A 16093-nucleotide genomic window follows, 5' to 3' on the forward strand; every position below is an offset into this window, starting at 1 on the left:
TGCCATGCAAACGTCTTTCGCAGTTTTCCTCAAATGCACACTGGTTTCCTGAGCTGAGAAGCAGCTTCAACTTTAATTGGCCAGTTGCAACCTGAAAGGCCGGAGTGTGTTTGAATCCAAGGCCATGTTTAGAGTAGGTTAAGAATATCTCCAGTACCCCTCTAACTGTTTATCAAGCAGCATCCGTCTCAATCGTGTGGGCCATTTTAGCAACGAACCTCTTCTGCTGTTCACAGTGCACCTCCAGTAAAATGGCTGTCACAACTGCAGTTCACTTGTTTGATAATGAGGCGTCTCTGAAGCTACTTTGCCAACTGAGCTGGCAGCTGGAAACCAGAGCAGGACAGAAACAGCATGTTGTGATGCCAATGAAACGCATGTCTATGCAGTTTCATCCACACCCTCAGACCCATTTCATCCATATTTACACATTAAAACCTCAGCATCATCTGTGAACCTTTTTAACTTCAGGAGTGTCCACGACACTTGTTAGCAGGGAGTAAAACTCACCTTTGAGTTGTTTTCGTGTCCTTATTTTTGTACAAGATTGAATATGTCGTCATTTTCTTTGATTAGCATTTGAAAGCACAGGCTGATGTTTTTGGGAGAGAATGGAATAAAACGTCATCTGATGCTGATCAGTGTCCTGCACCACTTTTCTCAGCTCAGCTATAAATATTCACACAGAGATGCGGCAAGTCAGTTGAAATTTATTTATTGATAACCATTTCAAATAACATCGAACAAAATGCAATTTAAAACAAAATAATGGATTATTGTCATTTATACAAGTTTGATGTGGCATCAAAAATGGTTTTGGGGAGAGGGGAGGTGAGCGTTGAACCAGCAACCGATCCTCAGTCAGGATATTCAACTGTGAATTGAAGGGCTTACAGCTGTGCTCTTAAGCAAGGCAATGGCCCCCAAATTGGCCCCAAAGGAAGATTTTCATAAAAAGACAGATCCAACCTGTCGTATCTGAATGTCCAGGTGTGGCCAAGAGCAGGACGCACTAACGGCACGCGTGCGCCAGAGAGTGGGAGCTTACCCTAAAGGACGAGGCTTCCAAATCTGATGTGTGCATCTGCTAGTCTCTGGGGAGGTGACATTAAACAGAAGAAAATGCAAAACTAGGACTGGTGCGAAAAAAGAAAAAGTTATCTCCCATTAAAAATTTAAATCTGACCACAAAAAAAATTCCCTGAAGACAGGCAAGAAATGGAAGGAACAGACAAGGGTGTAACTGTATGCATGTGTCTCAGGGAGGGGCAGGAGTGTGTGGGCTGAGTGTTTACCTTAGAGGGGGGACACCCCATCGTCCACAGCATTTTCAGGCCTAACGCTGCTGTTTTCCCCATCCCATGCTACGGGTGCATGTGGCGTACGTCCAGGGCAAGGGCTCAGATTGGCTCCCTCCCACTCTAGCTGCAATAATCAGCAAGAGGAAGAAGGTGGCTGGAGCAGCAGCAACAACAAGGCATGCAACTAACAGTTTATATGGAGACGGTGGAATAATGTGGAAATTGAGAGGCTGTGTGTCTGTTGAACCTAAAGAGCCACTACACATTGACGGGGGCCTGGGCGAGCCAGAGAAGTGTTAGCATCACCAGAGGACATCTGCAGAGAGTCAGAATCAAACGACTGAAATCAAGAGTTCAGGAGTCACCTTTGCACGCCCACGTCCATCTCAGTCACGAGGAGATTACTACAGCATTCACCGGCACTTCGCGGAGAATCCCCTACAGCTAACTGGTACTGGAGCACTGATGCTGGTGCCCATCCCATGAAAACTAGCCCAAACCTCCTTGCTGGATGAGCTAACTACAGAGGCCAACACCAGAAAGTCCATACATGATCATTAAAAAAATGGCTTGGACTCACTGTCAAAAAACACATTTGAGATTTAATCTGGCTCGGGATGCTATCAAACGAGCATCAAAAAAAGTGGATTTAATTGTTACCTGCCTGTAGGACACTGAGGTTCCCTGCATGGCACCACTCCCAACAATCTTTCAGGTATATCTGGTTTGTCCTTTACATGCAGGCTGTGAATTTACAAAAGCCCCTGCGGACAGCCTTCATCACTTTGAAATGACTTACAGTTCATGTAACACAAATGTTGAACAGAATCTTCTGCTTTATCAAATATTTAAATCATCAAATGTGGCCTCCGTGTCCCAACACACTTCATCCTGTTTCTCAAAGAGGATCCTAAGCTAATGAAAGTGAATATAAATGACAATCTCCATAACAGCTCTTCAACATCTGACCCTTCCCACTACCCCCACTGCCCACCAGTGACAGGCCAGTAAGAGACTATATGATGGTGGAGAAGAGACCACTTTCAAACTACAACCTTTCTGCCTCTCCAGGTTCTCTGTCTGAAGTGTCCCTTATGTAAATACACATTTGCACGCGTGTCTGCAGTGTGGAGATCCTGTTTTGGGTGAACTATCGATAAGGGGGCTCTGGTGTGTGGTAAGGGTAATCATTGCACTGGGGCATGGGTTGCCCGTGTGCGGGTGTCTGCTCATACGGTGTGGATGTGGAGTAGTTTCCCCCTGCTGCGTAAGCTCCAGATGAATCATATGCTCCTGCCGCTGCGTAGGTTCCAGATGCATCATAGCCTCCTGATGAGACATCATAGTTCCCAGATGCAGAGCTGTAGCTTCCAGACGAGTTATCGTAACCCGAAGCGTCGTATGTCCCTGGCGGTGGGTAGGACGCTGAGGTATTGAAAGTCGGGGGTGCTGAGTACGTCCCTGGGGGTGCGGTGTCAGCAGAGGAGTCCTGTGTCTGAGTGGTGGCGGGTGGTGGCGGGGGCGGGGGTGGAGGTGGGTTGGTGTAGGCATATTGGAGGTATTGGTACTGCTGGTACTGCTGATACTGCTGGTACTGATGCATCTGCTGATAGTACTCTGTATAAGATCTGCAGCAAAAAAAATATGATAATTACAAAAACACTCCCTGGTGTGAAACGCAGCTCTACAAGCCAAATCACTGAAGGTGTCACTATGCTGACGTGAGTGTGTACCTAGCCACTGGATCCACCCCCTCAGGGGCATTTGTAGTGGACGCAGACTCTTCGGGCCCTCCACTCGGTGTAGGCAGCAGCGCCCGGCGTTTGGGTCTGGTCTGAGCAAATGAGCCAGGAACAGGGTCAGGTAGGAGGGGTGCTCGATTTCCTCTGATTGGGCTACGGTCCCGCTCAGGTTCTGTTGTCGCTGTGGTGGTGCTGGTCTTTTTCCCTGCCTGCTGCTCAGCCAGTATCTTTAATAAAAATAACTGTTCATGTACACTGAAACTTTTCAATATGAACACACATTTGAAAAGTACCTTTTGTCCTTCTTGAAAGAACTTGGCTCTTGCTGCTTCAAAAAGCACTGTTGGATCTGGTCCAGCTGGCGTCTCCACTTCTTCTACATGAGCTGTATTATCGTGGTTGGTTATATCCTGGTAAACCTGGTCAGCCACAGATCCGTACACCTGACTAGCAAGAGCTCCATATATCATCCCATCTGCACCCTTAGAGCTTGTGATCCCTTTAAGAGCGGCATAGGTGGGGTCGAAGGAAGTGGTGTTGAAGAAGGAGTTGTGAACACTCTGTTGGACCTGAAAACATGGAAGAGGCTTTTTCAAGATTCTCTTCTCATTTGGCTATTGAACAAAACCCGTCATGGAAACACACACAAAATGTAAGGCGAGTTAAAATTTAAATACTTAGAAATGATTTCCCCCCAGCGACTTCTCACTATTCCAAAGATAGAAATCAAGTATTGCAAAAGTCCGGCTGAAGATCCCACTGACCTGTATGGGCAGTCCGGCCGCAGCTGCTGCAGCTGCAGCAAGAACCGCTGCCTGGCTCTGATGCTCAATGGACAGTGGGGGTCTTGGGAGAAGCCCACCTTCATGGAGAAGGAAAAACATGAGTGCATGTTGGCAAAAGCAAAAGATATGCACAAATACTGAGCCTTGAACTCTTCTGCACCTGTTGAATTTCCTCCAGACACCATCTGGTTGACCAAAGGTTGAGCTTTAGAGAGTTCAACAGCCAACTGACGACCCTTAAACATGGTCCCGTTGAGCGCATCGATAGCTGCCATGGCTTCTTCTTTCCTTTCCATGTGCACAAAAGCATAGCCGACGTTTGAACATAACCTGGCTGTGAGGAATACAGAACACACATGATAGTTTAAGACATTCCACTTGTTGAACGTCAGCCTTCACTTTCCTTTGTTTTCAGTCCATCGAACTTTCAAATTAATTAAATGATCAGCTTTATTGTTACGACAGAAAAATCAAGCCATAAAATGGATCTATTCCTTTCATCTGAGAGACAATAAATGAAGATATTTTTATCTTAAGAGCAACAGAAAGCGAGCGAACACACTTAATTCATTAGCAAAACCTGCTGCTCCTCCTAAACAAGCAGCAGTGAGGATCTGTAACAAGCTGTTACTCACCTTTGACCTTATCGCAATCCAAAACTCTGCCAAAGCTGGCAAAAAGCCCATGCAAGTCATCAGCTGAGCATGTTGCACTAATGTTCCCGACAAAGACTTTGGTGGAGTTTGGTGGGCGTGCACGTGATTCTTCAACCACCAGAGGTCTGCCTCTGTACTCTTTACCATCAAGATGCCGTATGGCCCTGCAAGCCACGAGAATACTTATTATCAACAGGTACAATAGAAATGAAAACAGCAGAATTATGAACAGACCTAAATACAAGTCAACCTTCCCAAGAAATGTTTCAGGAACAGAGGTGTATCTGCCAGCTTTACCTGTCTGCAGCTCCTTCTCCTTTCAGGGTAACAAAGGCATACTGCCTGAGCAGGGAGCAGGTGTTGATTTCTCCATACGGAGCAAAAAGCTTGTTGAGCTCATCCTGAGTGGCATCGATAGGAAGATTCCCCACGAACAGCTTCACGTTCTCACCGCTCATCTCTGAATCAAGAGCATCTGCAAGAGGCGACAGCGTGCTTCCATTAAGGCGGATTTCAGCTTCGTTTTTATTCACAAATATGTACAACAGGATTTGGTTAAAGCGCATTTAGGAGGACTGGAATTTGGCTAATTGCGTCACAAGTGTATCGTGTGTATTTGTTCACTCCAAAAACTTTAGGTCGCCGAGTTCCCCACAATTACTAAACCGGCATTTGTGGCGTATGATTAGCAAACCTAATCATTTACGAGTCGAAAACATCGAATTAGTAGTAGCTAAGACCCAAGCCCGGTTATATTAACAACATATGACAGTGGAGACGTACACTCGGCTTTTGGGTTTGTTGTAAGCTGAATCCACAATAGTTTAAAGATATGGCCGTAAGTTAGCTAAAACTACAACCGCTGGCCATTTTGTTAAAGCGTCGATGGAGCTAATGTCGGCTAAGCTAAATTAGCCTAAGCTAACGAAGATATTTTTTATTATTACGTAAATGAATCTTCGCCTAACATCACGCTCTCCCATGTGCAACAGTTACTGTCCAGTATATTTTAATGCCAGTGGTGTACAATTGAAAGGTAAATCGTAAAATGTATTTTTTCCTGCTTTGAAGCAACAGACTCTTCTTACCCAACGCGGCCGTGGAGCTGTAGTTCAAACTTCACATCCGGTTCCGGTCATCTGACTCGATGCGCTACACAGACGCAATCGCTGCCACGAAGGCGCAGTTTCACCGCGTTTTCGCAAAATGTTAATAGAAGACTTCCCGATCATTTTCAAATTGTACTTTTGCTATTATAGATACATTTAATCACGACAGAATCCAAAAGCAACATGCATTTCGTGCAATTTGATTAATATTTATTAAGGTGTAATCAGGTGTTAACAGAGGAGGAGCCATGGAAGATTGGCTTCTTCCGATCTGGGAGCGCAGGTTATGACTACCCAAGTGAGAGACAAGTTGACTTTCTCGTTGTGCTGAAGTTTAAGGAAGAGTCGGGAGCATGTCATCATAACGTGTGGAATCAGACGGGATAAAGAGAAAGTCACGGTAGAGGTAAAAACCTGGATCAGACGTTACAAGCTGGGTATTTATACAGCAGGAAAAATGTGCGCAGTACATGGAAAAGGGAATGCAGTTAGGAAGAACGCGCTCACATCGAAGCAAAAGTATAGGCTTATTTAAAGTGAGATATAACGTTGTAATCATGTCAAACTACACTGTGTATATATTTTGAGCAGTCTTGTTTGTGGGCCTAGATTATATTTCCTAGATTATGCGTCGTTTTGTGCCTATTCACTCACCTTCTGTCTGAGCTGCTGCCTTTTACCAAGTCTGGGCTTGCTGTCCCAATCCAGGTGGATTTATTACACAGGTGTGAGTATGTCTCTGTGTGTGTGCAGCCATCCCAAATATCTTCCCATTGGGAATGTGAGCTATAAATATACAGTAGCTACCTTTAATTCGACATTAGACAGCATCCATGATGATCTGCCGGATAGTCTACAACCATATTCATTTGGTGTGTGTCTATTATTGTTGTGTATTTGTAGATGGCACAACAGCAGGAGCCACTTTATGATTTCCCTGAGCCCGCTCAGCCATCAGGGCACAAGTTTGCAGGGCATCACAGAGGACGGGGCTCCCTGAAAAGCATCAGCGTACTGGACCGTCTCCTGCTCACAGTTCCTGTCTGGTTTCAGCTGTCAATTAATCCAGCTACTGCGCTGCATATCCTGCAGAGGGAACCTCCTGGGGTCAGAGCCACATACACTTATCCTCAAGAAAGTACACAGTCACACACACACGTCTCTTAAACCTCGCGGGACCTTTCCCACAGACTCATGAATGCATTCTGTGTCTGACAGACCTTCCTGGTGCGCAAATCCCGCACATCTCAGCGGAATGTGCTGTGTGTACGTTTGGCCGATGAGAGCGTACCATCCTTTGTGCAGCAGTTCGGGATCAGAGAGGAGCAATCCAGTGAGAACGCTTTGTAATGTCGGATTTCAGACCATCGAATTTGAAATTTGATTTTTTTTTAAAGACTAGAATTACTGATCAAAATCAGACGGTCAGTAGAGTAAATACTTGTTTTCAAGGAAAATGTCTTAATTTCCACTAAATTTGTACATAGCTAAAAATAGAGCATAGACTTTAAGTGTAATTCATTCCTCAACTGGGTGTTTTCTCTCAGCTCTGTCTCTGGAAACATCGGCCATAAGCTTTCCAGACCTCCCGAGACTAGTTTCCTTCTACTGTGTGAGCAGGTGAATGTCACAGATTCTCTTTTCTCTCCGGTCCATTGTTTCATTCCTGCACTGATCACTCTGCATCCTCTCTGTGTGTCAGAGATGTGTTACCCTTTCCTCTAGAGCTTCCTGAGGCCATCGCAAAGGCAACATCGCACAAAGAACTGGAGTCCATCTCACATATGGGAATAGGTTGGTGATCGTGTTTCCATTTGGTACAGGCATTGTAAACATGGACGTAAATAAATACACTTAGATTTACTTAAGGTTTATTGCCAGAAATTTGAATTTATTCCCAGAAAGCTATACTGATGTATCATAAATTAATTTACTTGTATTTCTATTAAAGTTTGGTTTAACTTTCACAAACGTTTCAATTTGCTGTTTTTGCTTTTATGCAGGAACTTTTGGGCAGCATTGAAGTAAAGCATGCTGTGTTATGTTTCCATGTAGTAGATTAGGAAATGTAAAACCACAAATATGTGCAGGCCTCCTAGAGGATTAAATCACACCAGACACACACATCTGCCCAAGCTCTGTGTTACAGCGACGTGGTAGTTACAGGCCACAGGAAATGTTATTTCAATCAAGCAAGTCAGAGTTTAACTTTCCTCAACACCTTTTGTAGAATTCTGGAATTCACACCTCAATGTCCGCGGCCCCCGGGAGGCACCTCTGCCTCAGAAGGATCAGGAGAAGCCAGGCAGCATAAGCACAGCCCCTCCTGGCCCTGCACCACAGACAAGTGCTTCACCTCAGTCTGACTCAGCTCCACGGTCTGATTCAGACAGCCTGTCAAATGCCAGCAAAGCTCCTGCTCCTGGTTTGACCTTGTTCCATGAGTTTTGTCCTATTAAGACACGCAGCCCCAGAGAGCTGGACTGTGGCTCTGGCCAGGGTGCCCTCTGCTTCATCAACCCCCTTTTCCTACAGATGGAGAGCCCACTGTTAAGAAGACGCATGTTCAAACGCAGCCTTAAGGTTCGTGTTTCCACAGAGACGTCGACCCTGCTGTCGCCCCCACTCGCTCCTCCACCTCCACCCCCTCTGATGCCCAAGTCCAAGGGAAAGAGTAAAGGTCTTCAAAAAATCCAAGGCCAATGTAAAGCCAGTCAGATTGTTCAGAAACAGACAGAGGACAATGCCAGTGAGCCTCCACCTCCTACCCCTCACATCCGACTGCAGCAGGAGCAGCGCCCCACACAGGCTTCATCTCAGCTCCCAGCAATAATGGAGCAGCTTCCGGATAACTCAGACTACATGCAGCCCTCACCTGTGATCAGCTCCTTCCACCCTCCCTCACTCTCTCCATACCTCTCCCCATCTGCACCTTCTCTGACACCTCAAGCTTTTCCCAAAGCACCATCTCCTCTTGAGTCTCCTTCACTCTCACCCTATCAATCCCCATCTCTTTCTCCCAAGATGCTCAGCTCAATGTCTCTACAGAGCCTGCCCAATGTGTCACCTTCTCTTTTTCCTTATCAGTTTCCATCTCTTTCACCTCTGATCCCATCCAATTCTTCTTGTACCTCTCTTTCCTTCCCCCCTTTTACTGCTCCTTTGACAATAGATCAGCAGGGATCAGACAAAGGAGATGAGGAGGCCATTGCAGGAATAGATTGCAATGATGAAGGTGGTGAGATAAATGGAGACGACGGGCAGGGTTTGCTTTTACAGATGGACACTGTTTGTCTGAAGGACGAAGAAAGCTGCTGCTCCTACATTGGCCAGGAGAGGGTGGAAAAGAGTAGACCACCCCAAAGCAATGAAACGCGTCTCGAGTCGGATTGAGATAAAGAATTAAATCATTGTGTACAATCACATTATATCAGAGGAAAAACGCATAGATTCTACGTGCATAATATAAGAATGTGTATTATTTAAAATTTTACACGTATACCAAAGTCAATGCCTTTACAGACACAGGTGTTGATTGTAGATAAACATTGTGAATATATACATCGGTGAATAAATATGTGCATAGTGATTTTTTAACTTAAAGTATTTTCAAATAACCATCAATCCTCTTGTTTTGCATGTTTTCACTGCAGACTTTCCTGTAGCATTTTCAACTTTGTATTTCTTGTTTCAATTTTGTTTGAATAAATCTTTCAGTCATTTTATCTCAACATAATGGCTGCTGCTTTGCTCCATACAGAGAAGAAAATTACACAAACACAAAACTAGACACCAGATATTCAGGATGAAGTTCTCTTTCTCTAAAGTATCTAGATGTTTATGCATAAATGTACATCCAAGAATTTAGAATTCTTCATATCATCCTTTCAACCAGGTGTTGAAAGATTCTGCTCCATCTTGACATGAGAGCATCCCTCAGCTGCTGCACATCTATGAGGAGAATCTCCTGCTCCACCACATCCCAAAGCTGATCTACCTGATTCAGTTCTGGTGACTGAGGAGGTGCCTGCCCCCTCCCCAGTCATTATGATTATTCAGAAACCAGTTTGTGTTGATCTGAGCTTTGTTAAATGGCAGAAGTAGCCATCAGAGGATGGTCCACTGTGGTCCTACAGGGATGGAGATGGTCCGCAACACCTTAAATGATACTCATTTGTTACTGAGGGGCCAAAAAGTGTGCCAAGAAAATACCCCCTACACCATTACACCACCAGCAGGCCAATAGTTACAATCTTGAAGTAAATTACACACATTTAGTCTGTTACAGAACTTTTTATTAGAAATGTGTGGCATCAGCGTAACACTACCATTATTAAATCCTTAAACCATGGACCGGCGCTATATGGATTTGTGGCCGACATCTCCGCAGCGTTGTGTGGCCCTGTCAGCTGGCAGTTTATGTAATCATTGAGAATCACTTATGCAGATAAACAAAAAGCGTTTCTGATACTGTCTCTTAAGACTGAGGCGTCGCATCCATCTAACTACACCAGCAGGGGGCGTCGTTTCGGCTCATCTGCAAAAGGTCAGACTCCAACTTCTCAACATCATCTTGGAAGCGTTCGACAAATGAGCAAATCAAACCTGCTGCACTGCTTTCATATTCCACTAGCTCTACAGCATCTCCTGGAAAAGACATATGAAAAAGAGGTGTTTTAAACACTGCTTGTAAAATCACAGGTGAATTGTGCTACAGAAGCATGTATTTACCATTGATTTTGGTGTTGGCCTGGACAAACATCTTACGAGCTTCCTTCCTGAGCAGCACTGTTTCCCGCAGACGCAGGAAGTTGTGTGTGCCGCTGTCGCTGACTGTGGAATACTTGTCATAGAGAGCCCGACCACCTTCCACATCGGCTGTTGATTTGAAAACCTATGGGTAGGAGACACATTCATTACTTATTTTAATTTGCAACCGAGTCAAAATGTAAATTTGAGCTTCCCCAATTAGTTTCCTAATTAGTTATCTGACAAAATGTGTATGTATAGATCTCAAATACATTTAAAATAAATATATAATGGTGGTAATGGAATGCTGATTGAACCCCATAGTCAATTAAGACCATTAAATTTAGAAATATTTCGTTATTAACCGCAACATGTTGCCACAACGCACCTGCAGTTTACAAAGGAACCTGTGGATGGCGCTTTTGCCCACAGTGTGGATTTTGCTTCGGTCCAGTCTGATGCGAGCATCAGGTTTTCCATCCTGACCTGTCACCTCCTCCAGGCTCACGAGGTCCTCCCCAGCCTCAATCAGAACACGCAGGATTACGAAACGAGCCTGCATGTGAGCCTGACACACAGACACAGATACACACGTTCAGGCAACATTCGCTGTATACATTTCCAGAAGTTTATGTAAACAGAGGCCGACATTATGCAAGCTGCACAAATCCAAACTCAAATCTAAATTTATCACTCTATAAGGAACACATCTGAAGCCGTCTGCACGTCGACTGCTCATCTAAACACACGTGACGCAACACTGAGTACCACTGGAAATCCAACCTTCAACCAAACATTTACACATGATGACTTTGTGCTGCGACACAGTCGATGTTGGAGGGGAGCGGTATTGGCATCACCTGTCTCCAGCTCTTGCTTTCGGGAGTGTAGAACTCAAGGCCCAACAGTCCGGCTCGGACCATGCTGAGCCAGTTGATGTACACCACCTCGTCTGCATTTTGACCCTCGTGGCCAAAAATACTGGAAGGTTAAGCAGATAAAACACACCTGGAATTCATCACACTTGAAAAAGAAACTATGGTTTGTCAAATAACTGTCCATCAGTCTGTCTGCATTAGTATCGGACAGGACATTCTACACGACTGGGACATTCATGAAGATACAGAGTGTTATAAATTGGTGGACCTGAGCACGTCCCTGTTGAGACACAGGTAGAGTCCAACACACTCAGCCCGACATTCTTCATAAGAGGAAGCGATCGTTGAGAATTTGCTGTCCCATGTCTCGCTGCCCAGATACCAAGTGGACACCTGGAAGATGTAGTGATGCTTTTAGAGTCCTTTAACCAAGAGAATAGCAGCTAAACAGCACAGCTCACCTGTTCTCCAGTCTCTGGGTTGATCACCTTTTCTTGGTCAAAGTTAAACTTGCCATTGTCATCCTGGAGAAAATGGATGGTCAAACCAAAGTAATAAATGACAACTCATTATATTAGCATAGAAAAGGTACATCAGTTAAAATGATTCAGATCAGGTTACCTGGACAAACAGCTTGCCACTTCCATGTCCCAGTAACTCGTGTAGTCCAACCTGCACCTCAAAGGATGGTCCCTTCCACTTAATAAAGGAATCCTAGAAAGAACAACACGTGTGTAATTCAATGTAGGAGTCTGCAGGAACCACAAGAACCCCTCTGGAGTCTATTACCTTGTCCTCTTCGTCTAAGAAAGTCAGTTTCTCTTTCTGTGTAGCATAGGCAACAGCCAGGACGTTGCCAAGAGACACATTTTTGAAGCCCTCCGACTGTCTGATGTCATCGTCTGCGCATAAAACAGTCACAAATGTTAACTCGCTAAAGTGTGGCACTAGTCCCCACGTGTGGGTCATAAAGCAAACGCACAGTTCGGTATGTTGATGCCAGCTGGAATTCCACTCCCAGCGAAGGTGAGGACATCCAGTGAGGTAAAATCAGGCTTGAGGAAAGTGTCCTTCTCAAATTCTTGCGGCCAGGGCAGCTCAGGGAGCAAGACTTCAGCAGAGCTCACCAGTTTGGCAAAACGCTGACTCATGGCCTTGTTCACGACTGCAACAAAACCTGGAGGAGACGGCTAAGTCAAGCAGGAGAGGAACAGGTCTGTCTGACAGTTTGTGTTTGAAATTTTCGCACCACCCTAAACAGAGAAAATCAGAGCTGGACAATGTGAAGCTGACTTCTATCTTCAATACAAAAACAATGTTTTAATTACCCTCAAACTCTCCTCTTGAGCCAAAGGGGTCTCTGTAGCTTTCAATGAAACCAATGTAACTGATGGGACAAAAGTAGACACAGACAGGTTACTAAGACAGTTAATTCAAATCCATGAGTGGTTTAGCATCATTGTGGTTTAATGGGCTCACCTTTCAACAATGGGCCCTTTGTCTTTAATCCAGTAGCGCGAGCCTTCTTTATGGGCTTCGACTGAGCCAAAGGTGAAGCTACGTCTGTATTCCTCCAGCATCCGTCTCTGGTTCTCGTTGGCAGCATAGGCCTGTATTTAGCATTTGGAAACACAGCAAAAACATTACAAAATGGAAACGGTGGCAGGAAGAGTGTTGACTCATAATCCCGCGGCCTGTGCTGCTGTATCACATCACCAACATCCCACAAAACCCTCAGGCTGCATTTGTTTTTTTAGTCCTTTCACTCCAATCAAAAGCTTTCCTGACAACGAATAAATGGTCTGTTGCATCACTTCCTGCTGTGCGGAAAAAAATCCACAGTGAACAGAATCATTCAAAGCATGGATTTACCTGTGCTTGCTGCAGGTAATGGCTGACTTTCTCCATGAGGGCAGCATAGTCTCCTCTCTTGACAGAGAATTCTTTGTCTTCAAAGTTGAAAGAGCCGCAGCATGAATCACACTCCCCATCCACTGCACAATCTGAAACCACAGTAACACAAGTCAGATAGATGAATCTCTCTCCAACCACTTCATTATAATTAGAGTCTACATTAATGTCATAGAGTAAAGTCTAAATATTATCTCTTGCACAACTTCTGACCTTTCTGCACAGCTGAAGCCAAACGCACTTCGTAGCAGATTTTACCACCATTCTCCCTCTTAAACAGACGGGTGTTGTAAGCCGACAATTTCTAGAAGACAAAAAGAAAACAACTGAAAGTCTCTAGAAGACGCCATTAGAGGATGAACCATTAAAAACGCGAAACGAGTCCAAATGAGGTGCCAAAATCAACTAAAAAAAAGCTAATTAAGGAATATTTTACCTTTGAATCAAGGAATTTTTGAGCTAGCTCAGCATCTTCCAGACAGCAGTTTCCTGAGAAGTAGGTTGTTATTCCCTGAGGAACAGAAGAAAGACAAAAAACATGACTCAAGCTTTTCCTCTTGGTCCTGCTCCCAACGTACTTCATCCAAATCTGGCTATGGGCGGCCAATTTAAACACAACGCTAAATAGCTGAGGAAAGATGAGGACAGCAAAGAAACAAGCCAGCCATGAAAATGCAAGAATGCACTAATTCCTAATGACCAGAAATCTCATCTTAATATTTGTCCAATCCACCAGAGGAAAATGGTTCACAGCTGGCCTAAAGTCTACATTCAGAGATGCCAGTTCCAACCTTGTCACCCAGCCCCAGCTGTTTCTGTCTGTCTTCCAGGGAGAACATGGAACAAGAGCAACCGTTCCATAGAGCCTCCATCTCATTGGGCTGCTCCTGGAATGCCTGGCTGGCCTTCACCAGAGCTTCCAGCTTGTCCTAGATAAACAGACCACAAGAGCAGGTAACTTCACTAAACAACACTACAGAGCATCAGAGTTGTTAAACTGGTCAAAAGTATTTGTGTTGAACTTAATTACTTCTTACCTTTGGAATATTTGGAATGAACTTGGTGTCTCCAAAGGACTTGTAGTTTCCCATGTTGGCATAAAGACCAGCTGCATATACCAAGAAGGCCTAAATACGACACAAATATGCTTGTTTCTCAACTACTGTGTGGTTTTAAGGGTGTCCTACGAAGCACAAGGAGCCTGTTACCTTGTATTCCTCAGCACTCAGTCCAACTGCTGTGGCGACTTGCTCCAGCTGTGCAGGCGTCTCTTTCCTGAAGATCCTCTGCAGCAAGACAAAAATGTCTGCCGACTCTGGAGAAGTCTGCAGCAGCACTGCCAAACCACCATACCTGGAACAAAGTTTTTACCCTTTGGTCAGTGTTCATGTCTTGTCTGACGTCTTGTCACATCAGTCATTTTAATAAAATTGGTGACTCGACAGAAACAAACTCACCAAGCAGCACGTGACATGTAGTGTGCATACATCTTTTCTTGTGGTGAAAGCAAACGGAAGGCCTCACCACAGTCGAGTGCCGACACACCGATGTTATTTGGCAGGTAGTACTGAGAGTCCACCATCTTCACAAAGTTCACTCCTACAATACTGGGCTGTAGTGGGATGCTGAACAATGAGGACAAGGAAAAGGAGTTTGACCAGTTCTTAAAGTAATCAAAATTTAAGACTTCAACTGTGCCGATGGTGAAACTGCTTTGTTGTCTTTAATTTTAATTGTAGCCCATTTTCCACTCCCAGCATAAATTTAGCATCACATGTTGTGAAAAGTTCAATGGTTGTTTCAACCGTTGATAAAGTTATGTGACACTTGTGCTCCCAAAAAGCAAGGTCACCTCTGAGATCTGACTTTATCATATGAGTGACCTATTTTTAATACCCAGGTATGTGACGCAGAACTTTCTGAGGACCTGCCACTTTTATTTGGTTGTACATTGCCCAGTGGAAAGTTTGAACCTTGACATCTGCAGGCTGCTGTGGTTACTCCTTTTTTCTGATTAAACATAGCACAGTTAGACGCCAGGTCATCGGAGAGGACACTTGACTTCATCTTTTCTTTCCACCTGAGCGACATTCTGGACACTGTCACTACTCTCAAGGTTCAGCTCCCCAGACCCAAAACCGAGTCCCAGATGAAAGAGGGTCAAGCCCCACATTTGTCAGCTAATCATCAAAGAAAGTTGGACAATGTATAAAATCGTTGACTTAAATTACTTTGGCGCAAAGTCTATTTGCAAAAAGACGAACTATATAAAGTTTGTCATTTATTTTGCTTTAATATTGAAAAAGGTCGTGTTACAGTTACAGCACTGATCCACACTACTAGTGAAAGAATTAGATACCAATTGTTGTTAGGTTAGGACAGCTGGCAGCACGACACAAATTCGAGTCAGAAATTGATACTGAATCATTTCTCAGTTCTATTTAAATGTAATTTTGAACTACTTACTTGCACAGCAACGTATTATTTGTGAATTTCCTATGCCGATTTAAAATGAACCTTCTGTCAGAAGCTGTTCAAGCCTCTTGTAACAGATAAATAATTCCAGGCTAATTCCTGGCTATTGTTAGCTCCTAGCATTTATGCTAAAACCAACGTACAGTACAGTATTTTATCTTTGCCATTACGCTGCGTGCATTACAATTTCCCGATTTTCATCAAGTGCATCTTATTAAGTGTCCGTCCAAAAATAAAAAGGGAACTGCATACTCAAAAGCTACTTACCTTCTTCTCAGCTATAGCTCAAGTGAACGTCAAACTGCAGTCTCACGATGTCAACTTACATTTCCTGGATTCATTCAATTTTAGAACCGCCCATCAACCAATGAACAGTTGCAATTTTTGATTGACAGATATAATAACCAATCGCGATGTAATTAACCCGTACTCGTCTGATCGGCTTCATTGGGGTCATTCTTGAAAGAAAATGAAAAAGAGTTATTTA

General features: G+C 44.2%; 3 protein-coding genes across 8 annotated transcripts; 1 reads left to right on the forward strand and 2 right to left on the reverse strand.

Annotated features, from left to right (window-relative positions):
• Positions 1 to 691: 691 nt before the first annotated feature.
• rbm14a (RNA binding motif protein 14a) lies at positions 692 to 5653 on the reverse strand. Of its 3 annotated transcripts, none has more exons than XR_003890925.1 (9): positions 5573 to 5653; positions 4782 to 4959; positions 4464 to 4648; positions 3989 to 4162; positions 3808 to 3905; positions 3337 to 3612; positions 3035 to 3270; positions 1296 to 2929; positions 692 to 1094 (listed from the first exon to the last, which is right to left on the reverse strand). XR_003890925.1 is itself a non-coding variant. In XM_029847980.1 (9 exons), exons 2-9 carry the CDS (start codon positions 4940 to 4942, stop codon positions 1422 to 1424), a joined length of 1527 nt encoding a protein of 508 aa, XP_029703840.1. In that variant the 5' UTR covers positions 4943 to 4959; positions 5573 to 5653; the 3' UTR covers positions 692 to 1421. The 3 variants fall into 3 exon arrangements, 2 of the variants coding, with proteins under 2 accessions (XP_029703840.1, XP_011609408.1); XM_029847980.1 differs by having other exon boundaries at positions 692 to 1425; positions 2537 to 2929; XM_011611106.2 differs by having other exon boundaries at positions 692 to 2929.
• Positions 5654 to 5842: 189 nt separating this feature from the next.
• On the forward strand, positions 5843 to 9324 carry LOC105417437 (ras and Rab interactor 1-like). Of its 4 annotated transcripts, none has more exons than XM_029847978.1 (7): positions 5843 to 5999; positions 6203 to 6318; positions 6497 to 6700; positions 6812 to 6926; positions 7141 to 7213; positions 7296 to 7387; positions 7824 to 9324. In XM_029847978.1, the coding sequence occupies exons 3-7, from the start codon at positions 6497 to 6499 to the stop codon at positions 8984 to 8986; spliced, it is 1647 nt and encodes a 548-aa protein (XP_029703838.1). In that variant the 5' UTR covers positions 5843 to 5999; positions 6203 to 6318; the 3' UTR covers positions 8987 to 9324. The 4 variants fall into 4 exon arrangements, with proteins under 4 accessions (XP_029703838.1, XP_029703839.1, XP_029703837.1 ...); XM_029847979.1 differs by lacking the exon at positions 6203 to 6318 and having other exon boundaries at positions 7824 to 8018; positions 8129 to 9324; XM_029847977.1 differs by having other exon boundaries at positions 5843 to 6320.
• Positions 9325 to 9866: 542 nt separating this feature from the next.
• On the reverse strand, positions 9867 to 15998 carry dpp3 (dipeptidyl-peptidase 3). Its single transcript, XM_003970768.3, has 19 exons — positions 15874 to 15998; positions 14589 to 14756; positions 14340 to 14484; positions 14169 to 14258; positions 13923 to 14060; positions 13568 to 13642; positions 13345 to 13435; positions 13093 to 13223; positions 12700 to 12830; positions 12549 to 12607; positions 12203 to 12397; positions 12010 to 12122; positions 11842 to 11934; positions 11682 to 11744; positions 11489 to 11613; positions 11203 to 11323; positions 10731 to 10910; positions 10325 to 10487; positions 9867 to 10240 (listed from the first exon to the last, which is right to left on the reverse strand). The coding sequence occupies exons 2-19, from the start codon at positions 14711 to 14713 to the stop codon at positions 10095 to 10097; spliced, it is 2184 nt and encodes a 727-aa protein (XP_003970817.1). The 5' UTR covers positions 14714 to 14756; positions 15874 to 15998; the 3' UTR covers positions 9867 to 10094.
• Positions 15999 to 16093: the final 95 nt, after the last annotated feature.

This window comes from Takifugu rubripes, chromosome 15 (assembly GCF_901000725.2).
Source record: "Takifugu rubripes chromosome 15, fTakRub1.2, whole genome shotgun sequence".
Lineage (NCBI taxonomy): Eukaryota > Metazoa > Chordata > Actinopteri > Tetraodontiformes > Tetraodontidae > Takifugu > Takifugu rubripes.

Bases quoted from the DNA above. Each gene is read 5' to 3' on its own strand.
- rbm14a (XM_011611106.2), bottom strand. From the start codon at position 4,942: ATGAGCGGTGAGAACGTGAAGCTGTTCGTGGGGAATCTTCCTATCGAT. The intron at 3,906-3,988 runs GTGCAGAAGAGT...TTCTCCATGAAG, and splicing joins GTCTGGAGGAAATTCAACAG to GTGGGCTTCTCCCAAGACCC. The intron at 2,930-3,034 runs GTACACACTCAC...TTTTTGCTGCAG, and splicing joins GGGGTGGATCCAGTGGCTAG to ATCTTATACAGAGTACTATC.
- LOC105417437 (XM_029847977.1), top strand. From the start codon at position 6,497: ATGGCACAACAGCAGGAGCCACTTTATGATTTCCCTGAGCCCGCTCAG. The intron at 7,214-7,295 runs GTGAATGTCACA...TCTGTGTGTCAG, and splicing joins TCCTTCTACTGTGTGAGCAG to AGATGTGTTACCCTTTCCTC. The intron at 7,388-7,823 runs GTTGGTGATCGT...CACCTTTTGTAG, and splicing joins CATCTCACATATGGGAATAG to AATTCTGGAATTCACACCTC.
- dpp3 (XM_003970768.3), bottom strand. From the start codon at position 14,713: ATGGTGGACTCTCAGTACTACCTGCCAAATAACATCGGTGTGTCGGCA. The intron at 13,224-13,344 runs GTCAGAAGTTGT...CTGTGGTTTCAG, and splicing joins GGCTTCAGCTGTGCAGAAAG to ATTGTGCAGTGGATGGGGAG. The intron at 12,831-13,092 runs GTAAATCCATGC...TGCTAAATACAG, and splicing joins ATTACCTGCAGCAAGCACAG to GCCTATGCTGCCAACGAGAA.